At 43.4% G+C, this 26,871-nt stretch overlaps 1 protein-coding gene across 12 annotated transcripts in view; it reads right to left on the reverse strand.

Moving 5' to 3' along the window:
* The window catches only part of RGS12 (regulator of G protein signaling 12), a 174,837-nt gene that overhangs the window by 37,724 nt on the left and 110,242 nt on the right, over nucleotides 1-26,871 (reverse strand). For 10 of the 12 annotated variants that reach the window (XM_065598272.1, XM_065598271.1, XM_065598278.1 and 7 more), the window contains 5 exons: nucleotides 22,950-23,042; nucleotides 18,005-18,148; nucleotides 5,529-5,708; nucleotides 1,994-2,147; nucleotides 413-489 (listed from right to left, as the gene is read on the reverse strand). In XM_065598272.1, the coding sequence (XP_065454344.1) occupies nucleotides 413-489; nucleotides 1,994-2,147; nucleotides 5,529-5,708; nucleotides 18,005-18,148; nucleotides 22,950-23,042 (648 nt within the window). Of the gene's footprint in view, nucleotides 1-412; nucleotides 490-1,993; nucleotides 2,148-5,528; nucleotides 5,709-18,004; nucleotides 18,149-19,216; nucleotides 20,501-22,949; nucleotides 23,043-26,871 lie in introns of those variants that run through there. The other 2 variants (XM_065598281.1, XM_065598280.1) reach the window with 2 other exon arrangements.

The raw sequence follows: 26,871 nt of genomic DNA on the forward strand, positions 1-26,871 counted from the left end.
CTTATTATTTCACAAAAGAGTATAGCTATAAAAAATTTTTAAAAGTTCAGTCTAAAAAGAATATGAAATTTACATACAAAGACATATAGACATTTTATTTATTTATACTATTGCAGAAAAATTGGGCTATTATTGATTCGGGGAGGGATAGCTCAGTGGTTTGAGCATTGGCCTGCTAAACCCAGGGTTGTGAGTTCAGCCCTTGAGGGGGCCACTTAGGGAATCTGGGGCAAAATCAGTACTTGGTCCTTCTAGTGAAGGCAGGGGGCTGGACTCGATGACCTTCAGAGTCCCTTCCAGTTCTAGGAGATAAAATAAATTAATGGAGATATCCTATTTAATTCCTAGGTAACAATCACTCCCCTTTTTTTTCATTCCTCATACTATTTGATTCTAAGGAGCTGGCCCTTACCAGTTCAAGACTTGCAGCTGATGACATGGAGCCTTGTGATTCACGTCTGCAAAATAGTCCATTGGTATGCATAGAATCTGAAAGTGGGAAAAGTAGAGTGATAAGTAAAAATACTTGGTTTTACTATTCATTAAAGATGCTTCAAAACCTCAAGTCATCTGACTAGAATATTCATTTTCCGATCTGGGAAAGAAAAATTCCAAATCCTTGTACTAGCTTCACATGCTGAACATTTAAACATCTTTTAAATGTAATTATTTATTGCTTATATAACACTACAGGTGTTCATGGCTTTTTGCAAGCAGATGAAAAGACACGGTTCCTGTTCTTGGAGGTGATTGCTTACATTTTAAAAAGTGACTACCAATTTACAATACCTTCAAGGTGAGTACCAGATCCCTGAAAATCAGGCTCTTTTAAGGTGTCTCAAGTTGGACACCCAAAAATTGAGAACTCAATCCCTTGTCACTTCTTAAAGTTTAGGTCTATAACCTTAGTATCTGATTCTGCAGCCCTCATTCACGTACATGGCCCCCCAACATCAACTGTACAGCTCACAAGGCTTTTTCAAGAACCATGGTAGGCAGATGGTGGGGAAGAAGAGACAACAATAAACACAATGTCTTAGAGTAGCTGACTGCTGCAGTGGATTTCAGAATTTGTAGTTTTGTTTTTGCAATTTTTTTAAACTGTTTGCCTGTTAATTGCTTTGTGCAAGCCTCTGCAGTTGCCAAAATGTGGTGCTCTTTCATTTCAGTGAACTACAGAGATGCAAATATTCTCACTAATAGAAATTACTTCAAACACAGTGCAATTAGCCCAGACCTCATTTATCTAAAAATAGTTTAATGTTGCCTCATACAAGATCTACAATTTTCTCAACAAAAGCTACTGACTGACTAGCAGTTGAATGAACAGGCTACACAACCCAATCTCTGCCAATTAGATTGTATTTTAGTAACATTCTGCGCCTGTGGAATTCATTCTCCCTCCCTAAATTGTTCCTCTATGCCTCCTTAAGGGATTTTTTTGTTTTGTTTTTTTGTAGAGAGAAGTAATTTCCCTATCTGTAAACTAGGTTTCTACAACAAAGCACTCATCACTCTGATTCAATGAACTTGGGCATAGCCACCTATGGCTTTATTTCCATATATAGCTGTTTGACTCCCCCATGAAGGCCAAGGTAGGATATGAATGTAAGAGAGGCTGAGAGTCAACTTGCAGTGAGAGTGCAGCTAGGTGGACAGAAAAAAACCCTCTTGGAAATTGGTGAAGGCATGTTTAAACAGCTGAGGGAAATCACATTGGTCCAGAATATCAAAGTAGAAAGCCTTTAATGCTACCAATTTCTCATTCCCCAGACTTTTGTCTACAGACCTCCACCTAGTTCCATGACTGTTCCTGGCTATTGTGGCGCAGGACATGACCACTTCCCTCTGTCACAGCTCAGCAGATCATTAAAAATCTGCTCCAGGTCATGTGTAGTAATGAGGTGTAGATTCCTTGCTGAGTGTTAACAATGGGAGCAATTCTGTCTATTGCTGAAGCAATCTTGCAACAAAGTAGGACTTGAAAACTCACCATTTTGGTAGTCATCATTTTCCTTTTTTTTCTGCGATCTCCCCACACTCTTACTTCTTGACCAGGAGAAAAATGTCCCTTTTTTTTTCTTCTCAGCATCTTCCTCTCCAGATTCTTCATTTAAGGACCTTCCTGACTTTGATTTTCCAATTAACTATCATCAAAACACAGATAAAATATTAGCTGGAGCACTCTTGCAAACATATTGTCTAAAGCATGGATTCTCAAAATCTCCTAAAAGTGGACTATATTATAGAGTGAGGGTCTGGTTGATTATCTTTTTGCCTTCTCATTATTATGTACGCCAGTTCCCCTGCGACTGGTAATCAAATAACAACAAAAACGGTTTATATGGAAAAGTAATATTGGGACAGTGACGCAGCTGGAAACAAAAAGAAATACCAGCATAATGTGACTAATCAGCTCTCCACAGACTACTGGCAGTCTACGGACTACAGCTAGAGAACTAATGATTTAAAAGGGTTATTGGATTTCCATTTACTTGGTTTTTAAAAAAATATAGAATTTCATATACTGTACAGCAATCTACCTAGGCTTGAAATATAAACTAAAATTAAATACAGGTATCTGATAATGTCTTTCTTAACTAACATCTACTTATGTATAACAAATAATAGTCGATTAAAAGTATTAACGTAGATATATTTTTAATAATGTTATGCCTAATTTTTCTTTTAATGAGTATTTATCTTTTTCACATTAAAATATTCTTTAAAATGCTGAATTTAAAAGAAAAAAAACCTCTATCCATAAAATAGGGGATGTCCCAAAAATACAGTGGCTGACAATAAAAAAAAGTTAAAAATTACCTTTACAACTAAATAATGAATACTGTGGTAAAGTTATCTAGTTGCAAAGATAAAACTCTCAAATTTTAAAATGGTGATCAATGATTGTGGAAATAAGAATGAGCAAAGTTCTGATTCCTATGAAAGTATTAAAAAAAATTTTAAAGCTTCCAAAGACTATGGTTTTTTTTTAATTTATCTAGACAAATTTTATAATAAAAAGTGTTTAAACAACATGAAGGATTTGGCTGAAAACAGGCCAGGATATTCAAAGAGTAAATTCATCAGTTGCCAGCCCACACACCAGTCACTGCCAGGAATTCTGGCTTTCCAGGTAAGACTTTTTATTATTAATTCATTATTATTATTACTTCATGTGGGATGCAGGTGTGAATTATTTCTTCTGAAAGATACCAGATTAATTTAAGTCCTCTCTTTTTCCATGGAATAGTTGCATCAGAAAAGCAAACTTCCGACATTTCCCTAACCAACATGCATAAATCATATTCTACAGCAATAACCTTTTCACTTTGAAGGTCAAATATATTATTTCAAAAATCCCAGGGCAACAGTCAAGGTTTAGGGACAAATTCTCTGCTTCTCTGCTCAGGCAGTACAAAGAGAGCAGAAACCACCTACAAGTCTCCAGCTGGGGATTCCTCAGGTATAAGGGAATCCCAAACAGGCAAGAGACCTAGCGTAGTCAACTCTTATATGTATCATCCCAAAACTCCTGGTGCAGAAGGATGTGACGGGCATAGGGAGGAGTGGGTGGAGCATGTTGGCTATCCTGCTAGCATGCTGCCTTTGGAGACCTTTGTCAGTTGGTGCAAGTTAGAGCATCTCCTAGAATATTCTCCAACCTGTGTCGGAGCAGAGAATCAGGAAGCTGTAATTGGATTTTGGTTATCAACTTCTCCTCCCCTTCACCTCTCTAGGGTTGTGTGGTGGAGGAGGATGTCTTTTGCTACCTGCTCTCTGATGCTCAGGTAGAGACGTGCTTATCATGCACTCCTTAGGGCTCCCACAACCTGTCAGGGGAACAGACAATGGAGCAGCCAAAGCTCCCTCCTCTCTCCCCTTCAATGCACCAGGTGGCCAACCCGGTGATGTCCTGATTATCAACTGTAGAGAATTGCTGCTCAGTGTCCCCTACTTCGGCCCTGTAGTAACAGGACTGATTCAATCATTTCAGTTTAAAAATCTCAGAACGTGGCTCATAGGTAGTTTTCAATTTATATATATCATCAGATACAAGTTTTCTTAACACAGTCATCCTTAAGGATCAGAAGCTGGATACTATTGTAGTAAAGGGATAAATTCTAAGGATGAGAGGGAAGTTCATTTTCCAACCTTATTTAACCTTTGACCTCTCTACTGGATGGATAGCAAGGATATTTTGAGACAGTAGCAGTGGTGGGTTTTGTGATGTAGGCAATTGTCCAATTGTCCATTGACTAGGGTTACCATACGTCCGGTTTTTCCCGGACATGTCCGGCTTTTTGGCAATCAAACCCCCGTCCGGGGAGAATTGTCGAAAAGCCGAACATGTCCGGGAAAATGCCGGCCGGGCACTTCCCCTCCCGCGGCTGCTCTGCTCTGCTCCTCCCGTCTCAGACTTTGGCTCTGTTTAAGAGCCAAGCTGCCCGAGCCAGCGCTACCGGCTTCGGGCAGCCCCCCCTGCCTCCGGACCCCGAGCCGCCGGCCAGGCACTTCCCTTCCCGGGCTCCAGCTGGGTCTGGGACAGCAGGTCTGGCCAGAGGGTAGCTGCAGTGGGGTGGCTACCGAAAGATCCAGCAGCATGCCGGCTGAGGGTGCTATAGTTGACCCTAGATATACCGCTAGGGGGAAAATCTCCGATAGCCACGCACGTGGGCATGCGCATACCTAGAATGGAATCAATAAGAACAAGCACTCAAAGAAGAATATTTTTTTTAAGCCTCCAGACCCTGCGCCCCCGGCTGGGTGCTTCCCCTCCCGGGCCCCAGCTGTGCTGGGGAAGCGCCGGCCGGGGGCGCAGGGTCTGGGGGCTGCCCGGCAAACCGTGAAGCCGGTAGCACTTGGGCAGCCCTTTTCGCGTGGCTGGGAGGGAGGAGGGGGAGTTAGGGCGGGGACGTTGGGGAATGGGCGGAGTTGGGGCGGGGAAGGGGTGGAGTTGGGGCGGGAGCGGGGTGGGAAAGGGGCGGGGCCAGGGCCCCGTGGAGTGTCCTCTTTTTTTATTTTTTAAATATGGTAACCCTACCATTGACTGAAATTACCAACTCACGCCACCTAGGTCATTGAAAGCACCCCATAATTGTCCTAGCATTCACTACTAACCCTGGCTGAATTTTAACTGGCTACCTGCAGTTGAAAATACCAGAATTTAGTTTCCTAACAATTATGGACTTCAATCAAAATCAACTTCTGAATTGGTGCATAAAGTATAATTACCTCATTTCATTAGCTGTAGAACAAAATGTGTTTATTTAGGCAATACATAAATAAAATTATATTAAAAAGGGAGTTAGTAACTTCTATTAGAATGGATAAAAACCTATCGACAAACAAAACAATTTGTACATTAAGACTTGGCAATTAGATACTTTGTCAGCACTAGTAAATATGAACACTCATTAGTTTCTACACATTCTTGTTGATCTTCCAACAAATTTGGGGGGTCGGAGAAGTTCAGCTATGGATAAGAACTTAGTTTTCAGAAAAGTAACAATTTAATCAAAAGTCACCTTTTTTGGTGTTGAGATATGGGACTGCTCTGAGTTGATACTATGTTTAGATGTGGGGCTGCCGGGAACACGCTGTGGATCAGGAAGAGGGCGACCTTCTACTTCAGCCAGAATGCATTCTTGGTAAAGCGGGGATTTCAGAAAGCGAGTATAGCTATCAAACTTCATCAGATTAAAAATCTGAAATGTAAATGCAGTGGGATAAGGGTTATACAAGATTAAATCTCATATGAAGAATGCAGGCCTATTTTTCAAATATTATGTTCTTAAAACTCAGAGCATTAATGTGAAGACACACATCAGGCATGCTTTTGTTGAAGTCAGTGGGAGTTGTGCACCAATTTCAAATGAAATAGAACTGAATCTTAGTCTCTTAGCATAAGGCTTTATTTTTTTCAAAAGGTCCAAGAATGGTCAAAAATGAAAACCAGTGTAGATAAAAAAAATGGTTACCTACCTTTCGTAATTGTTCTTCAAGATGTATTGCTCATGTCCATTCCATTCTAGGTGTGCATGCGCCTACATGCGTGGCCGTTGGAGATTTTTGCCTTAGCGGTATCCGTAGGGTCAGCTATGGCGTCCTCTGGAGTGCTGCGCTCACGTGTCAGTATATTTGGCATCACCAGCCCTACGCCCTCTCACTTCCTTCTTGACAGAAACTCTGACACAGGGGCAGGAGGATGGGTAATGGAATGGACATGAGCAACACATCTTGAAGAACAACAGTTATGAAAGGAGGTAACTGTTTTTTCTTCTTCGAGTGCTTGTTCATGTCGATTACATTCTAGGTGACTCGCAAGCAGTATCATTGAAGGTGGGCTCTGAGTTCACGGTCGTGTGGCTTGCAACACTGCCCTACCAAAGCCAGCATTGTCTCAGGCTTGCTGGGTAAGCGCTTAATGAGACGTAAATGTGTGGATAGATGACCAGGTAGCAGCCCAGCAGATATTCTTGGGCCAGGAAGGCTGCCGATGAAGCCTGAGCCCTAGTCGAGTGGAGCATGAGGTGCAGAAGATAGTCCAGGATCGCCTGCAGCGAAGCCTGCTCAGCCCGGATACCCCGGTCAGAGGTCCAGCACATGAACCTCTTCCACTTGGCCAGGTAGGTCGCTCTGGTGGAGGGCTTTCTGCTACCCAACAAGATCTGATGGACATTGGCTGAGCATTCCTCCTCATTCAGCAATGCCATAGCCATGCTGTCAAGTGAAACACCACCAGGTTTGGGTGCAGAAGACTGCCGTGGGTCTGGGACAGCAGGTCTGGCCAGAGGGTAGCTGCAGTGGGGCGGCTACCGAAAGATCCAGCAGCGTGCCGGCTGAGGGTGCTATAGTTGACCCTAGATATACCGCTAGGGGGAAAATCTCCGATAGCCACGCACGTGGGCATGCGCATACCTAGAATGGAATCAATAAGAACAAGCACTCAAAGAAGAATAATTTTTTTAAGATATAAAAATTTAATTAAATCTGATTTTTTAAGTAAATTAAAGACGTTTATTTTTAAAATTCTATTTTAAAATTAAATTTGAAATTATGACAACCTATAAAGCCTAAACTTTAATATATTAAAATCATTTATATAATTTAAAAAAAATTAAGCAGTATATATTTACTGCCAAAGTTCTAAAGAAAGCTGAATCACCGATTGGTGGAAGCCACTGGCAAAGCACCTGAAACCACAGTTTGTTGAAGCGATAAACCAGTTTTTGAGAGCAATAATCTTTTCTGCAGGTGCAGAGAATATTTTCTTCATGTCAGTTTATTTAACTAGTTCTGTTCAATGACAGTTCATTCAAAGTTAAAACCCAATAGGAATTTGAAAAAGCAGGAAAGTTTGTTTTTCTCTTCTAATCTCTGAATAAAAATTAGGTGTGAGAGGATGAGATCTACTAGTTCTAAAATATTGAAGTACGTGTTGACAGGAAAAAAATCAGTTCAATTCACTAACTGCAGATAATACTTCCTTTGTTGAATAAATCAGCTTTAAATGGAAAACATGTTTTGATAAACTTCTAATAAACTTTTTTCTTATTTATCTAGCAAAATTAAAGGTAATTTTATTTAACTAATTAAAATAACTTTACAATGATTTTTTTTTTTGCATTTTAATTGCATTCACATTCCCATCTAACTGGAGCTTGACACAAAACACAAGTAAAAAATTAACCATCTAGTAAATAAAAAATGCATTATTCATCATTTTCTAACATAGTGAAATGTAAAAATGAAGAATGTGAATAAATGTAAGTTAAGCTATATAACTGATTTAACAAATGTGTATAGATATAGTCTATCTTCCAAATTTGTAAAAAGCAGCACCAAATTTAGTATAAAAACTATTTAGTTGCAACTAAACATGTTTTAATGGTTACAAACTAATGTTGTCAACCTTTCTTTAGGAAAATAACTAAAAAGTACAAATGCACAACATTCCTAAAATCAATTATTTAAATCAAGGTTTCCTGTTTACTGATTTAAATCATGAATCGAATTGGTGATTTACATGACTCTGGTTTAAAATCAATCCACCCTGATAACACTTTGGAAAAAGAAAAAATGCAAGTGTTTCTTAAAATTGGAAAGAGATCTCGATAAAATAGTTGGCAAAGGTGAATGATTCCCTCAACCTGGTGAAAATGCAATCAATTGCTGGCCTCAGGTACAATGGTGAAATTCTTAAAAGGCAGGCAATGTCAGAGAGCACAAGTACTTAGGACAAGGCTCAAGAAAATACTCAGTGCAGAGAATTCAGGGTGGGATTACCAGGACTGATTGTTGCTGAACCCAGATGTAGTGGCAGATCCATACCCCGCTCCGAAAGGAGTTAAAGAGCTCCTCTAGACAAAAATCAACCTCAATCCCCACCTCTGCAGTTTATCATATCTGGAGATGGGTGGGTCCTTAAAAGGGAGGATGCCATACCTGGACAGTGCATGCACTGTGGCATTCGGAAGGAGCAGGATTGTAATGGAGGACACCCTGACCTCTAAAAGCAGGGGTTGCTGACCAGGAAAACAGCTTGGAAGCCTAAGCTACCCAAGCCCTCTCAGAAAGGAGAAGGTCTAATACTTCTCTTCTCTTTTTTTGTTTTTTGTTTTTGGCTTCCCAAAAGCCTAGGACTCTGGTTTTTGTGAACTGTGAAAGTATACTGACCTTTTTTGTTTTGTTTGGGCTACTTTAATTCCCCCCCCAACCCTCCACCAAAGGGGTAAGACTCCCTGAACAGCACAGCCGGAGTGCTCTCCCCAGACTGTCAGAGACAGAAGCAGCACTAACCTTCTTCCCAAGGGAGGTGCTAGAGAGGTATAGCCTACTACCCCAGAGAAGAGAAGTGCTGCTGCATGCTGCCAAAACCCTGCAAGCTATAGATAGGCATTGCTGGAAGTCATTGTAATAGGATATTACAATGCCTGAGCCTCATGGTCTCCCAGCTGTATTGCTGCGGTTAGATTATCAAGGATAAATAAAAGCATAGCCTGCAGAAACTAAGAAAAAAAATCTTACTACACCTGACATAGCTGTTTCTTGAAAAGTTGCAGTCAGTACGTGCCATTTTAAATTAAATAAAATGGATATGGATTATATTCCTCAATAAATCACAAGAATTTTAAGGTAAATAAAATTTTTGACCGAAATACTTTGATAGCGTTTACTACAGCATTCTCAAAATATTCTAACACATTAAACTTAACTTAGCCTTCAGACTGAAAAACAAAGTTTATCGAGGTTCCTCATAGACACAGGAATCTGGCTGCCAGAAGAAATCTTCTCGTAACTGTTGTTCTTCGAGATGTGTTGTTCATGTCCATTCCAATCAGGTGTGCGTACACGTGCGTGTGTGCATGGCAGCTGGAAAACTTTGACCCTACCAGCATCAGTCAGGTTGGCCTGGGCGCCCCCTGGAGTTGTGCCTTCATGGAACTCAATATAGAGCCCTGCTGACCCACCACCCCTTCAGTTCCTTCTTGTGGGCTACTCCGAAAGAGGGATAGGAGGGTGTGTACTGGAATGGACATGAACCACACATCTCAAAGAACAGTTACGAGAAAGTGAGTAATCGTTTTTTCTTCTTTGCGTGGTTGTTCATGTCAATTCCAACCAGCTGACTCACAAGCCCCAAGTTCAGGAAATGGAGTCGGAGTCGTCCACTGATTGGAGCACTGCTCTTCCAAAGGCCACATGGTCTCTGGCCTGCTGGGTGATTACGTAGTGAAAGTGTGTATGGAGAACCACGTTGCTGCTCTGCAGATTTCCTGGGTGGAAACTTGTGCCAGGAACGCCGTTGAAGAGGCCTGAGCCCTGGTGCAGGCACAGTGATCAGGGGAGCAGGTACACCTGCCAGGTTGTAGCACTCACGGATGCAGGATGTGATCCATGATGAAAGCCATTGAGAAGAGACAGGAAGACCTTTCATTCTGTCCGCCACTGCCACGAATAACTGGACGGACTTTTGTAACGGCTTCATTCTCTCGATATAGAAGGCTAGTGCTCTGTGGACATCCAATGAGTGAAGCTCCCTGTCACTCAAGTGTGGCTTAGGATAGAATACTGGGAGGAAGATGTCCTGACTGATGTGAAACCGGGAGACAACTTTTGGAGGCCTGAGCTGAACCTTGTCCTTATAGAACACAGTGTAAGGCGGTTCTGATGTTAGGGCCTTGAGCTCAGACACCCTCCTGGCTGAGGTTATTGCTATCAGAAACTCCACCTTATATGAGAGATAGGGCAGGGAGCATGTCACATGTTGCCAAAGGTTCAAAGGACGGACCCATGAGTCTGACCAGATTAAGGTCCCAAACCTGGACAGGCTGTCGGACACACGGGTATAGCCTGTCGAGACCTTTAAGGAAATGGCTGACCATAGGGTTAGCAAAGACCAAGCAGCTCTCTGCGCCTGGGTGGAAGGCAGAGATGGCGGCCAAGTGAACCCTTATTGATGACACGGACAGCCCCTGCTGCTTGAGATGGAGAAGACAGTCCAGTATAAGTGGTACAGAGGCGAGCGTCAGGGACCAAAGGTGCTGCGCCAACAAGATTGAAAATCTCTTCCACTTGGCAAAGTAGGTGGCCCTCGTGGAAGGTTTCCTACTGCCAAAGAGGACCTGTCTAACCGGGTCCGAGCAGGAGACCGCCATCGGGTTCAGCCATGGAGCTTCCATGCCATGAGGTGTAGCGACTTGAGGTTCGGGTGTTGGAGATGGCCATGATCCTGCGTTAGTAAGTCCGGGAAGAACGGTAAGGTGACTGGGGCTTCCATGGACATTTCCAGGAGTAATGTGTACCAGTGCTGGCAGAGCCAGGCTGGAGCTATCAATATGACCGAGGCTTGCTCCCTCCATACCTTGAGGAGCACCTTGTGGATGAGAGGGATAGGTGGAAACGCATATAGGAGATGGCCTCCCCATGGGAGGAGGAACATGTTCGCAATGGAGCCTGGGCTGTGATTCAGGAAGGACCAAAACTGCTGGCACTTCCTGTTGTGTTGCGTGGCGACCAGGTCCATCTGGGGAAAACCCCACTGATGGAAGACTGAATTCACAACATCCGGGCGAAGGGACCACTCATGGCCGTGTAACGTTCTGTACACCAGGGAGGTATGATGCTTGCATATGTATCGAGTGCTCTACACAGAAGTCTCACAGCATGAGGGGAGAGGAACATGCACCCCTCTGTTTGTTGATATAAAACATTGCCGTGATGTTGTCTGTCATAACTAATACACATCTCCCTGTCAAGTGGGCTCAAAGTCTGGCATGCCAGGCGCACCACTCTCAGCATTCTGACATTGATATGGAAAGCGAGTTCCGCCTGAGACCAGAGGCCTTGTATCCTGAGGTCTCCCAAATGTGCTCCCCAGCCCAAGGCTGGCACATCTGTCACTAGTGAGAGAGACAGCCACCACAGGAGGGAGTAGAGTACCGGGCGAGGCAGGGTTACGATCTTGTCCAAGCTGTCCCGGACTGGCTGATACACTAACGCTAGCCATGACTGAAGAGGTCGAAGTCTGAGTCTGGCATGCTGTACTTTATAGGTACAAGCCACCATGTGTTCCAGGAGTTTCAGGCAATTCCTTGCTGTAGTGGTGGGGAGCTGCCTGAGACCTTGCATGATGTCGCCGAGGGACCAAAACCTTGCTTCCGGGAGGTATGCTCTGGCCTGTGTTGAATCCAATACTGCCCCTATAAACTCTATCCTCTGAACTGGGGACAGCGTTGATTTCCCCTCATTCAGAAGGAGGCCCAGTTCATCGAACATCATTCTTATGAAGTCGACTTGTGCCTCCACTTGAGATCTGGAGTGGCCCCTGATGAGCCAGTAATCGAGGTACGAGAACACATGTACCTGCCACCTGCGCAGGAACGCAGCCATCAGTGCCATGCACTTAATGAACACTCGAGGTGCCGCCGATAGGCCGAATGGGAGGACTGTGAACTGGTAGTGGGTGGTGTTCACCACAAACCTAAGGTATTTTCTGAGGGACAGAATTATTGCTATGTGAAAGTACGCGTCCTTCAGGGCAAGTCAAGGGCAACATACCAGTCTCCTGGATCCAATGAAGGGATGGATGATGGAGGCCAAAGAGACCATGCAGAACTTGAGCTTCTGCACGAACTTGTTGAGTTCTCAGAGGTCTAGGATGGGCCCAAGCCCACCTTTGGCATTCGGTATTAGGAAGTATTGGGAATAGAAACCCTTGCCCTTCTGCTCCTGAGGAACCTCTTCCACTGCCCCTAGCGAAATGAGCGAGTGCATATCCCGTATAAGGAGGTGCTCATGAGAGTGGTATCTGAAGAGGGACAGGGAATGGTGGTGCAAGGGTGGGAGGGCACAGAATTCCTCTCTACCGTGTGGAACACCCAGTGGTCTGAACTGATACGGGACCATGCATGGTAGAAAGGGGATAGTCGGGACGAAAAGGTAAGGCAGGGTAGATCCAGTTTTTGTCCTGGGGCACCATCCTCGACTGCACCCTCAAAGGGTGGCCCTCAAGTCTTTTAAACTGTGGAGTCTTTTATCTGTTTTCTTGGAAAAAAGGGCTGAACCCTCAAAGGAGAGGTCCTCAATGGTCCGTTGGACCTCGCAAGGAAGACCTGAGACCTGCAACCAGGAACTCCTCCTCATTGCCACCCCTGAGGCCATTGCACGGGAGGCAGCATCTGCCCCATCCAACACCGCCTGTAGGGAAGCTCGTGCAATTAGTTTCCCTTCCTCCACCAGTGCAGAGAATTCCGCATGGGAGTCCTGCGGCCGCAGCTCTGCAAATTTGGCCATCCAGGCGCAGGTGTTATACGAGTATCTGCTCACGATGGCCTGCTGGTTCGATATGCAGAGCTGCAACCCCCCAGTGGAGTAGACCTTCCTCCCAAATAGGTCTATTTTTTTAGCATCCCTATTTTTAGGGAATGGCCCCTGGTAGTCCTGGCGCTCACGCTGATTAGCTGCATCAACCACTAGGGAATCGGGGAGTGGGTGGGTATATAAGTGTTCATATCCTTTTGAGGAAACAAAGTACTGCCTTTCATTTCTCTTGGCCGTAGGGGTAAAACAGACTGGAGTCTGCCACAAGGTCTATATGGTGTCAGCGATGGTCTTAAGTAATGGCAGGGCAATGCCAGTTGGCCCGGAGAGGGCAAGGATGTCTACCACGGGGTCAGCATCCTCTCCTCCTCTGCCTGGATCCCCAGGTTCTGGGCCACTTGTCGCAGCAGCTGCTGTAGGACCCTGTTGTCTTCCAAGACTGGGGCTGTCAATGTCCCTGCCATGGTCTCATCTGGGGAGGATGAGGAGGAAACGGGCCCTGCTCACTCCCCTCAGTGCCTGGGGGGACACGTGGCAACTCGTATTGCTGCACCGCCACGTCAGCAGCATGTGCTGCCGGGGTCGCCGGAACTGAGATTGTCGTTGCCGATGTTGTCAGTGCCAAGATCACCGATACCAGTGGCGTTGAGGTCACCGATGCCAGCGGTGTCAGCACTGCAGGTGAAGAGAGGGGCATTGGTGCCACCGATGCCTGCAGAGGAAGGAAGGAAGCAGACGCTACCAATGCAGATCTGGACCTTAAGCCCTGGTTTTGTCCCTGGCCTTTATGATATGCCCAGGTCGTCGGGAAGGGCCATCAAGTCGGGGGTTTCCACTGGGGTGGCCACGGTGCCGGATAGGGCTGGCAGTCACGCTGGGACCTTCTGTTCCTGGTCCTATCAGAGTGGTAGGATTCTGCCTCCGACTCTGAGGTCTCCGAGAAAGAGGACCACAGAGGAGCGGTGCCCTGTGGTGCCAGTGAGTGGTGCTGGGAACGGGGGGACCAGTGCGGTTCCCCCACGTGGGTGGACCATGCCGGGGAAAGGTGTGCTGGAGATGGAGATTGGCGTGCCATCATCGCTGGCTTGCCCCTTGATGGGATCAGAGGACAGGCTGTCACCAGTGACTTGTCCCTCCTCTATGGGGAGGATGGCACCGTGAGGCGCATAAGGTTCCGAGTTACCTTGAACGCCTCAAACGTAGAGGGGAGCTGGAGCTCTCTGCCATGGCAGTCCGGAGAGTGGTGAGGGTTCGGACTCAACCGGACCCCCAAGGGGGCAGGAGTCAACAAGACCCTGAGAGGCAGAGGGGCCAAGGTGATGTGGCCCGGTTCGAGTCTCCCTGCTGCAGGCTCCTTGGACTTAGAAGGGGGAAAGCAACCCGTCTCTGGCCTTTTCTTTTTCTGGGGCACCAGGGACTGAGACCGGTGCCTCACAGAAGTTTGTCTATGGGCAGAGCCATGGCGGTGCTGCGACTCCTTGGAGTCCTTTCTCGGAAAAGGCTCACGCATCATCAGTGCCGGCGCACTGCTATGAGGAAGTGCTGGGCGTGGGTTCTGCTGACCCCAGGTCAGATTGTGTCCGGAATGCAGCCTCCACGAGAAGGATCTTGAGCTTTTGCTCCCAGTCTTTTAAGGTCCTAGGGCAAAATCCTTTGCAAATTCTGCACCTCTCCTTCGGGTGGCTCCCCCCGAGACACCGCAGACAGGAAGAGTGCGGGTCACTCTTAGGCATAAATTTTCCACAGTCCTTGCAGAGTTTGAACCCTGGGAACTGGGACATACCCCGGTGCTGGGGTTAAGCGTTGGTGTGGGGTGGTAGACCCCAAAAGGAAATTTATGTTCTAACTACTAATACTAAATTAACACTAGTAAACTACTGAGAACTAACTATAAACACTAAGAGTGGACACTGCCCAAACGCGCTTGCAAAGCAAGAGCAACCGGTTGTTCCAGCTAGCCGTCACTGGCAGTAAGAAGGAACTGAGGGGGTGGTGGGTCGGCAGGGCTCTATATTGAGCACCATGAAGGCATGACTCCAGGGGGTGGCCAGGCCCACCGAACGGATGCTGCTAGGGGAAAAGTTTTCTGGCTGCTGTGCACGTGTGAGCACACCTGATTGGAATTGACATGAACAACCACTCGAAGAAGAAGGGGAAATTGCTATCCATGCCCTGCTAAATTCTGCTTTATATTCTGTAACAAGTTTCCTTTAATCTCCCAGCAGGCATACAAGCAGCCTTGTCGCAGTGATAACAGAGAGCGAGAGAGAGTGTGCTCAAAACATGCCAACCCCTTCGCTTTACTGCACAGTCACTGAAGTCTTAATGCAGTGCTTTGAGTTTAAGCTACTTTATCTTCAGTTGATTACCATTTGCCCTGCATTATTATTTCCCTAACATGTGTTCCATCCCCAGCTTGCCTGAATTTAACGTTACTCTCGTTATACCCAACAGTATGCTTTAGAAGCCGTTCCTCCAGAAAGCCTATAACTAGACTAATCAGATACTGGAGCAAAGTGAATTCTCATTATTAACCCCATCAATGCAAGAATTCAGAATCTCTGTTGTACATCGCCTAGAGAAAATGGCACTCAAACAGCTGCAGTCATTAATGAGTTTTAATCCTGAGGATGAGGAGTAAAACAGTAGAGCAGATTATGTTCCCCGTGTGTCAGGAATGTAGTAGTATCACCTAAGAAATTACTTGCATGTCCAGATATAGCATTTTCAAGGCCTTTAAGTATCTTCCAGGGGTATATTTCAGAAAAAGGAAATGTAACATCTTTGGTTGAATTGTAGCATATTTTGTTTATATGTGCAAAGCACAGTTGATGTTATCACTTTTATGTACAGAGGAATAAGAGAAATATAGCTTTTTTTTTTTTTTTTTTTTTTTTTTAAAACAACCTAAGTAGACCTCTCTGCTCCTTGTAGGGCTGCTTCCGTTTACTGCAGAGAAGCTCTGTGGTTGGTCCTTTGGGATCAGAAGAACCCATTTGTTTGATTAAATTGGTTTTAAATAACCACTTAAGTCTAGTGTCGAACCAGGACTGGAATACCTAAGGAGGCTGCATTTCTGACTTCTTGTTAGCCAGTTTGGTGAGACAGAAGTTTACTTTTGTTGCCGGACTGGTATAGCTCATGGAAGAATAACCACCGGTTTTGAGGTATGTCTGCCCTTGTCCTGAATTTGGTATTCTCAGTTGTGACCCACGGAGGCACGGTGACAATCACTAATCAAGGAAAGGAGATTCTGGCAGTCAGAAACAAAATCCTTTTGGAAAAAAATATGCAAAATGCTAAGATGACAAACTCTATAACCCCAGAGGAAGCAGAATGCAGAGTAATTATTTATATTCTTAGAAGTGGCTATAGGCTACCAATATTTTTTTAATTCAGGTCATTTTTATGCTAGAAATATGTGTACTACAGTATATCTTCAAATGGGCTATGTTGTCTTTGGCTCCTGAAATGTCTGTTCTTAGGCCACTAAAACACAAAAGCAGAGACCTAACTAGATATTTTAAGACTATCTTTATCCCAGTTAGGAAAGGTTGCTTCATCAAATATCTTCTCCTGTCCTGGATTCTGTTCTGGAGCAGCAGGAATCATAGGATCATTTGGATTAGAAAGGAGTGTGTCATATAATCAATCCTCTGCAATGTGAAGAATATACATTACAAGGGAACGGATTACAGTATGACCCAGTAGAGCAGTGTTTCTGAACCTGAGGGTCACGGAATAGGTTTGGGGTGGGATGCGGGTCGCAAGCAGGGCCAGGATTAGGGGGTCGGAAGCAGGGAAATTGCCTGGGGCCCTGCGTCACAGGGGACCCCGGGAAGCTAATATACATGTTTCAGCCCCGAGCCGCACAGGACAGCTGAAGCCCCATGCCGCACGGGGCAGCTGAAGCCCAAAGCCCGCAGCCTAAGGTGGGGGGGTCACAAGATTTTCTAGTAGGGAGGTCACACTTTAATTTATTTATTTATTCCAAATGGGGTCGCCAGCACAAAAAGGTTGAGGAAACAATGCACTAGAAGGTCTCCTCCATTTGTGTTCAACTCCAGTATTTGGGTCATGAAAAAAATCAAAATAATTAATAATAAACCACAACAATAAATGTTTACTATTTCAAACCTGGATGGGCCAGCTTAAGTATGGAATAAAAAGCCTTTGCAGAAAATAGTTTCCATTTAAGACAGGATAATCTATTACTATGCCAAAGGTATATTCACAGAGGAATATACAACAAGTTACAGCAGAAATCACATTTTAAAAGGTCTCAATTTCATATTTGACAGGTTGCTAGTAATTTATAATGTTGTGCCCAACATGTGCTAGGCTCTTTCCAGTTAGAGGAAGATACAGTATCTGCCAATCCACATTCCCTGAAAGAATACAAAGTAAGGCTTTGTCTGAGCTAGGACTAAGATGCAGGGAAACACCTTTAGCTTAATTTTAGCTGGTCAAGTTATAGCCGAGGTTCCTGAGAATTCCTGTTTTAAAATTGTTTCTAGGGCCTATCCACTGTTATAATAGGCATGTAGTAGCACAAATGCAACACATCAGAAGAGTAAGAAAATTAGACCAGCAGACTCTGTAGAAAATATTCCCAATTGTTCAATAACTGTTTTGTTCTGAATTCTAAAGGTTATCATACTTAAATTGCATCGACCTTTAGAGATTTTTCAGAGACAAAGAGCTTTAACAGGCCCCTTATTTGACCATTTCATCAAAGTAAGAGCAAAAGTCCCTAAAGACAAATACTTTCATGAACCATGTGTGTTGAAAATGGCAGAAATGCATCCAAGTAGCATTAAACGATCCCTTATTGCTAAAGTAACATTTCAATTGAATTAAGATTTTCAGATTGTTTGATGTGTTAACATTTAGTAGTCTCATACAACAAATGCACGCACGCACACACACACAAACACACACACACCCTTATGCAAATTCCCCCATGCAAACTCCTGTGTGGGAATTACAAGGTACAATTACTAGATTACATAGCCTGTTTTTATATTTGCTATCATCTATTTTCTTCCTATATGTGACAAAATGTGCAGCAAGTGAAAACGTTTGTATGTTTAAAAATACATAAACAAATATATAACACATTAAAGGAAAAAGTAAATTCCATATGTTAATAAAAAGCAGTTAAATATTTAGTAGCTACCTGAAGCTGCTGTTCTTTGAACATATCTGGATGTGGAGCACTGAGAATATCATCTGCCAACTGTGCCTGGCTATCAATATTAACTGGGGTTGTAGCTTTGCTACACAAAAACTTGCTGAAGATCTCCCGAGCTCTGTAAGAAAGCTACAAAACAGAAATCTTATCAGCATTAATTTATTTTTACAAAACAAGACATAAGAACATAATAATGACCATGTTGGTCAGACCAATGTTCCATCTAGCTCAATACCCTGTCTTCCGACAGCGGCAGATGCCAGATGATTCAGAGGGATCAAACAGAACAGGACACTTATTCAAGTGACCCAGTCCCAGCTTCTTGCAGTCAGATGTTTAGGGACGTCCAGAGCACGGGGTACCATCCCTGACCATCTTGGCTAGTAGCCATTGCTGCACCTATCCTCCATGAACTTATCTAATTCTTTTTTGAACCCACTTATACTTTTGGCCTTCACTACATTCCCTAGTCATAAGTTCCACAGGTTGACTGTGTGTTCTGTAAAGAACTACTTCCTTTTTTGCTTTAAACCTGCTGCCTATTAAATTTATTGTGTGATTCCTACTGCTTGTGTTATGTGAAGGGGTAAATAACGTTCCCCTATTTACTTTCTCCACACCATTCATGATTTTATAGACTTCTATCATATTACTCCTTAGTCGTCTCTTTTCTAAGCAGAACAGTCCCAGTCTTTAATTTCTCCTCATATGGAAGCAGTTCCATACCTTTAATAATTTTTGCTACCCTTTTCTCTACCTTTTCCAATTCTAATGTCTATTTTGAGATGGGGCAACTATAACTGGATGCAATATTCAAGGTGTGGGTGTACCATGGACTTTTATAGAGGCATTATGATCTTTTCTGTTTTATTATCAGTTCTTTTTCTATTGGTTCCTAACAGTCTGTTAGCTTTTTGGACTACCACTGCACATTAAGCAGATATTTTCAGAGAACTAGCCATGATACCTCCAAGATCTCTTTCTTGAGTGGTAAGTGCTAATTTAGACCGCATCATTTTGTATGTAGAGATGGGATATTTTCCAATGTGCATTATTTTACATATATCAACTTTGAATTTAATCTGCCATTTTGTTGCCCAGTCACCCAGTTTTGTGAAAGCCCTTTACACTTAGCTTTGGATCTAACTACACCTCTACCTCGATATAATGCTGTCCTCGGGAGCCAAAAAATCTTACCGCGTTATAGGTGAAACTGTGTTATATCGAACTTGCTTTGATCCACCGGAGTGCGCACCCCTCCTCCCCGGGAGCACTGCTTTACTGCGTTATATCCAAATTCGTGTTATATCGGGTCACGTTATATCGAGGTAGAGGTGTATCTTGAGTAATTAGGTATCGTTTCCAAACTTTGCCATCTCACTGTTCATCGCCTTTTCCAGATGATTTATGAATGTGTTGAACACCACAGATTCCAGTACAGATCCTTGGGGGACCCCGCTATTTACCTCTATTCTGAAAACTGACCATTTATTCCTACCTTTTAACCAGTTATTGATCCATGAGAGGATGTTCCCTCTTATCCCACGACTGTCTACTTTGCTTAAGAGCCTTTGGTGAGGGACCTTATCAAAGGCTTTCTGAGCTGTGTTGACTCTTCCCAAACATATTGTGTTCAGCTAGGTGTCTGATAATTCTGTTCTTTACTATAGTTTCAGCCGCTGGGTCTGGTACTGAAGTTAGGCGTACCTGCCTGTAATTGCCAGGATAGCCTCTGGAGCCTTTTCTAAAAATTGGTGTCACATTAGCTATCCGCCAGTTATCTAGTACAGAGGCTGATTTAAATGATAGGTTACATACCACAGTTAGTAGTTTTGCAATTTTATAGTTGAGTTGCTTCAGAACTATTGGATGTTAACCATCTGGTCCTAGTGACTTATTAGTGTTTAATTTATCCATTTGTCCCAAAACCTCCTCCATTGACACCTCAATCTGCAACAGTTCCTCAGATCTGTCACCTAAAAGGAATGGCTCAAGTGTGAGAATCTCCCTCACATTCTCTGCAGTGCAGACCAATGCAAAGAATTCATTTAACTTCTCCACAATAGCACTCTTCCTTGAGTACTCCTTTACCACCTCCATCAGCCAGTGGCCCTACTCACTAGTATGGTTCCTGCTTCTGATGTGTTTGTAACAATCCAAGTGTATGTTAAATATGCTATTTCTGTACACTCTTGTTACCAAATGAAAAAGAGAAGCAATTATGTATTTCAGTATATGGGGAACCTTAATTTGGTATCTAGAGAAAAGGAAGAAGCTTAGTTTTTAAATCTTTCAAATAAACATTGATGTCTTTTGCCCACCTACATTACTCCTTTTGTTTTCCTTTGTTGAGATTTAAAAATCTAGAAGCTACTCTTTATTGCAATTTTAGTAAACATCTCTTTTTGTAAATTTTTAGGTTGCCAAAATTTTTATTCCCTTTAACATTTTGTTTCAGGGCAGTTGCTAAGTAATTAAATGTTCCAATCAAGAGAATTTACAATAAAATTTAAAATATTCAAAGTGCAATAATAATAAATGTCAAGCCTGTCAAATGTTGCTTCAAAAGTATAATAAAAGCTTGTGACTTAGTGATTTTTTTTTAAAAAAAGCACAAAGACTTAAATTAGAGAAGGCAGTAAAATTTAACCATATACTTGAATATCTGCAGTAAAAAAAAAATCTTGATCTTTCTATTTTTTACTTGCTTATTTTATAAACAACTAAATTCTGAATACAATGAAAGGAAATTAAACTAAATCGGCTTCAGTGCCCTGAGGTGGTTTCAGAAAAAAAAAGGAAGTACTAGTGAAAGGCTTTTGACACAATCCCACATGATATTCTCATAAACCAACAAGAGAAATGTGATATAGCTTAAATTACTATAAGGTGAGTGTAACACTGATTTAAAGATACAGCATAGTTATCAATGGTTTGCTGGGGGGAATTAGTGGGGTCCTGGAGGGGACTGACCTACATCTGGTACTAGTCAATATTTTTATTAATGACCTGGATAATGGAGTGGTGAGTATGCTTTACAATTTTCTGATGATACCAAGCTGGGAGGGATTGAAAACCCTTGGGAGGAAAGGCTTAGAATTCAAAATGATCTTGATAAATTGAGGGATCAGCCTGAAATCAACAAGATGAAATTCAATAAAGACAAGTTCAAAGTACTGCACTTAAGATGGAAAAAAAAAATCAAATGCACAACCACAAAATGGGGAATAACTGGCTAGGTGGTAGTACTGCCAAAAAGTATCTAGGGGTTAGAGTGAGTAGTCGCAAATTGAATATGAGTCAACATCGTGATGCAGCTGTGAAAAAAGCTAATATAATTCTGGGGTATTTTAATGGAAGTATCATATGTAAAACATGGGAGGTAACGGTCCTGCTCTACTTTGCACTGGTGAGGTCTCAGCCACAGTACTGTGTCCAGTTTTGGGTGACACTTTAAGAAAGATGTTGACAAACTGGAGAGAGTCCAGAGGAGAGCAACCAAAATGAAAAAAAGGCTTAATAAATCTCACCTATGAGGAAAGGTTAAAAAAAACTTGGTATGTTTAGTCTTTAGAAAGGAAGACCGAGGGGAGAAATGATAGCAGTCTTCAAATATGTTAAAGGGCAGTTATACAGAGGACAGTGCTCAACTGTTGTCCATATCCACTGAAGGTAGGACAAGAAGTAATCAACTTCATCAATGGAAAGGGAGATTTAGGTTAGATGTTACAAAAACTTTCTAGCTGTAACTATACTTATGCACTAAAATAGGCTTTCAAGGCAGATTATGGAATCCTCATCATTGGAGGTTTTTAAGAACAGGTTAGACCAGAAGAGAGCAAACTACAGTCCATGGGCCACATCCAGCCTGCAGGATGTCCTGCCCGGCCCCTGAGTTCCCGGTCAGGGAGGTTAACCCCTGGCCCCTCCATTGCTGTCCCCTCTCCCCCACAGCCATGCTGCCGTGCGGGGCGTACTCTGGCCCGCCGCTCCTGCCGGGCTGCGTGGCTTGCACCTGCCCACCTCCCAGGCTTTCCAATAAGCCAGTCCTGCTGCTCTGAGCGTTATGGTAAGGGAGCGGGGGGGTTGGATAAGGGGCAGGAGGTTCTGGGGGGCAGTCAGGGGACAGGGAGCAGGGGGCAGTTGGATGGGGTGGAGGTTCTGGGGGGTGTCAGGGGATGGGGGGTTGGATAGGCATGGGAGTCCCATGGGGCCTGTCAGGGGGCAGGGGTGTGGATAGGGGTCAGGACAGTCAGGGAACAGGGAGCGGGGGTGGTGGTGGATGGGGGCGGGGTCCCAGGGGGGCAGTCCCGGGAGGGGGCGATCAGGGGATAAGGAGCAGTGGGGTTTGGATGGGTTGGTGGCTCTGAGGGGGGCCATCAGGGGGTGGGAAGTGGGAGGGGGCGGATAGGGGGCGGGGGCCAGGCTGTTTGGGGAGGCACAACCTTACTTACCTGGCCCTCCATACAGTTTCACAAACCCGGTGTGGCCCTGGGGCCAAAAGCTTTGCCCACCCCTGGGTTAGACAAACATCTATCAGGGATTATCTAGGTTTACTTGATCCTGCCTCAGCATAGGGGACTGGACTAAATAACCTCTTGAGGTTCCTTCCAGTCCTACATTTCTATGATCCTACAAAAGTAGGGTGTCCCACAAAATAAGGACTCAATAAGGACTCAAATAAGGACTAAATGGAATAGAAAGGCCTTTCACAGAGTCCTAATAGAACTATAATTGGATACTGGGAGATACTCTCATGGAACTGAGATCCCCAGGAGAGACCCCCTGAAACAAAATGACTGTGTTCCCAGCCCAGCTCAGACAGAACCACAAGACGAAGACCAAGAACAGTCCAAATTATCTCAATTGCCTTGGAGGAGACCAGCTTTTAGCTAGCAACTTTATACCTGAATATATAGCATTATTTTACCTCTTTTTTGTCATGTGCAGGTACATGGTTAAAATATTCACAGGCCTGCCAGAATAAAATATTTTCTTCACTAAATTCTTTCCGTAGAAATTCCTAGGAGAAAAAAATAAGCATATAAAACACATGTCACAAAATAAAGACAAGTTGCTTACATTTTAAAACAACATATTTATAGGGGGAGAAGAAGGGAGGAGAGGTTGGAGTTTGCATAATGTTGGGATTTTTTTTTAAGTAATGAAAATGTTATTGCTCTCAGAATCAGGCCTTTTTTTAAAATAATTCCTAAATTTAGGATCAGATTTGCCAAACACTGACCCTTTCCATTTATTTAGAACATGTTCAATTTGCAATACTGAATCAAGTTACAATCAACATATTTCAATGTACGAAGACTGTTTAGAACTTTGCATTGTGAAACTGGTTCACAGATTAATGAACAAGATTTTAATAAGTATTTAAATAATTTTTAGTTATACTAAAATAGTTACACTGTAGGGAAGTTGCTTATCTTTAACTGACATTCTAACTGGATACCATGGAGACAGTGAAAATGTTTCCCTAGAGCGCACTTTTTAATCATGTAAGTGGTCCTCACTTATATCCTTTGCTAGTTGCTTAAATTGGTATCAGCCTTATTATATTTTTTAAAATTTTTAATTAGAATAAAACCTTTCTGAATATAGCACTTGAGGCTGCCACTTTGCTGAAAAGAGAGGTAATTTGTGACATTAGCAGTGTGAATGCCCAGTAGAAGAGCCTGTGAAACCAATTTCCAACCTGATTTAATAATAATTCTTTATCATAAAAGAATTAATATTTAAATAGTTTAATTCTTAAATATAAACATTTCTTTTCGACTTTTAAACCAATATTAAAGCACATCAGAAACTGGTTTACAATCTACTCAATGGTTCCCACACTGAATAATTTTTCAGTAAGACTAATACTGAACTCAGAAAGACTTAAGAGTCATTTAAAACTAAAAAAAAAGTCACTCTTTATACACAAATGCTGAGAACTTTAGGTTGCTAGGCTGAGCAAAATAGAAGCAATGGCAAGAAACGAACATCCAACTAAAGACAGAGCACTTTTTTATATATTAAAAAAGCATTTTACTTTCACCCTCTCCCTCTGGATGGGTTCTTTGTTAATGTGTTCATTAAAGCGTTACTCTATTTAGGATGGAAAGAAGTTCTAGTTTGTGCTTATTTAGCCAGGACATTTTTTCTTTTTATTTCCTAATATCAAACGTATAACACAGAGTTTGTGTATGAAGAGAAGGTTACTCACCCTGTGCAGTAACTGAGGTTCTTTGAAAAGGATGCCCCTATGGGTGCTCCAATTCAGGTGTTGGTGCATCCCTGCGTCTTTGATTGGAGAATTTCAGCAGCAGTGTCCGTCCGGGTTGTGCATGGGCTGTCCCTGTCTCGCGCTGTTATCGGCAACATATAGTTCATGCGACCCAACCCCTCTCAGTTCCTTCTCAGTCTGGAAATTGAACTCCAAAGTAGAGGGGAGGAGAGTGGGTAGTGGAAAACCCCCAAGGACACCCATCTCAAAGAACATAAGTTACTGCATAGGTTGAGTAACCTTCTCTTCTTCTTCTTCTTCTTCTTCTTCGAGGACTGTCCCTGTGGGTGTACCACTTCAGGTGACTGTCGAGCAGTGCCCTACATTGGATGGAAGGGGTTTCAGAATTGCCTATGTAAGTGATAACACTAAGATCTAGCAATGCATCTGATCTTGAACTCTGGTTGATTGTGTAGTGTTTTGTAAATGTGTGTACGGAAGCCCAAGTGGCTGCTCTACATATGTCCAGTAGCTTTCCTAAACAACAAAATCATGAAGTTGAAAGGGATCTGGTAGAGTGAGTTCTGATCCCCGATGGGGGTTGCAGGTTCTTTTGTTGATAACGGAGGTGGATGCACCCAGAAATCCATTTAGATGGTCTCTGTGTAGAGATAGTGGAGCCTTGTAGCCATTTCCCGTAGTGGAAATGAAAAGCCTCCGAGATTTTCTGAAAGGCTTACTTTTGTCAAGGTAGAACACTAGTGCACACCTGACATCTAGGGTATGTAATACTGAGTCCTGAATGTTCCCATCAGGTTTAGGGAGGAATGGGGAAAGATGGACTGGTTGGTTTACATTGAAGGAGGGAGATTCTTTAGATAGAAATTTTGGGTAGGGTCTTAGTGCGACCTTGTCCTGAAAAAAGATGGTGTAAGGCGAGTGTGCCAGGAGGGCCCCTAACTCACCCATTCAGCGGGCTGATGGGATAGCCACTAAGAACACCACTTTAATCGATAGATGTATCAGAGAGCATGTTGCTAAGGGTTCAAATGGGGGTCCGGTGAGGCGACGTAACACTAAGTTCAAATCCCAAGGCGGAGTAGGTACATGCACTTCGGGGTAAACATTCTTGATACTCGTAAGGAAATGTTTGGTGCTCGGATGGGCAAATATCAATGTCCCATTGATCTTGTGGTGAAAAACGGTAATAGCCACAAGATGGACCTTGATTGAGCTAATGGAGAGCTCCCTGATGTCTTTAGTCTCAAGATATAGTCGAATATCAAGGGTAGGGGTATGGAAACGGCACTAATATATTTGTTCTGGCACTGTATGTGGAACCTCTTCCCTTTGTGAAAGTAAGTATTGTGCGTGGTTGTCCTTCTACTGTTTAGCAATAGGTCTTTAACCCAGTCCTAACAGGCTAGCTTGTCATGATGGAACCATGTTGGAGCCATGCTTTCAGGTGAAGTCTCTCCAGGTTCGGGTGATGAACCCAGTCGTCATCCTGTGATAGAATGTCTGGCAGAGGTGGAAGAGTGCACGGTGAGCTTACCGCCATCCGCAATAGGTACAAGTACCAAGTCTGTCTGGGCCATGTTGGGATTATCAATATCACTTTGGCATTGTCAGTACGTATTTTGTGTATCACCCTTGATAACAGGGGGATCGGAGGGAACGCATATAACAGGTATGCATCGCATTGGAGGAGGAAGGCATCCCACAGGGATTGCAGCCCCAAACCTGCTCTCGAGCAGAATTGTGGGCATTTGTTGTTCTGGGATGTTGCAAAGAAGTCGATGGATGGGTGACCCCGCAGTGTCTGAATATGTTTTGTAGGACCATGTTATTTAGTTCCCATTCGTGATCCTGGGAAAATTCTCTGCTCAGCATATCCACTGTAGTATTTTGATGACCTGGGAGGTACAAGGCTGAGATAGTATCAGAGGGGTAGCCGTGTTAGTCTGGATCTGTAAAAAGCAACAAAGAGTCCTGTGGCACCTTATAGACTAACAGACGTATTGGAGCATAAGCTTTCGTGAGTGAATACCCACTTTGTCAGATGCATGTAGTGGAAATTTCCAGAGGCAGGTCTCACAAAGAGACCACCTGCCTCAAATAATGTGGTGTTGTAGATGGGCTCCCCAGCCTATCAAGGAGGTATCGGTTGTGATTATTATTGAAGGTGGAGTCTGAGTGAAAGGGACTTCCATGCACACATTGTTGGGTTGTGTCCACCAGCGTAGAGAATCTTTGACTTTGATCAGCATTGCAAGGTGTCTATTTAGGCTGTGTTTGTGTGGTATGTAGATGGTACTTAGCCAGCCCTGAAGATAGTATATGTGAAGATGCACATGTCATACCATAATTGTGGTTGCTGCCATATGTCCTAATAGTTGGAGGCAGGTTCGTGCTGATATGTGAGGAATGTTCAGTGACAAAGAGATAAGGTTGGTTAGAGTGATGAACCTGTTCATTGGTAATGACTCTCTGGCTTCCAGAGACTCAAGATGGGCCCCAATGAAGTCTAACTTCTGTACAGGATTTAGAGTTGATTTTTGTATGTTTTTTTGTAAACGCAGTCTCAGGAAGAGGTTGAGTGTCCTGTGTGTAACGTTGAAGGCATCTGCCT

Source organism: Chrysemys picta, chromosome 5, assembly GCF_011386835.1.
Source record: "Chrysemys picta bellii isolate R12L10 chromosome 5, ASM1138683v2, whole genome shotgun sequence".
Taxonomy (NCBI): Eukaryota; Metazoa; Chordata; order Testudines; family Emydidae; genus Chrysemys; species Chrysemys picta.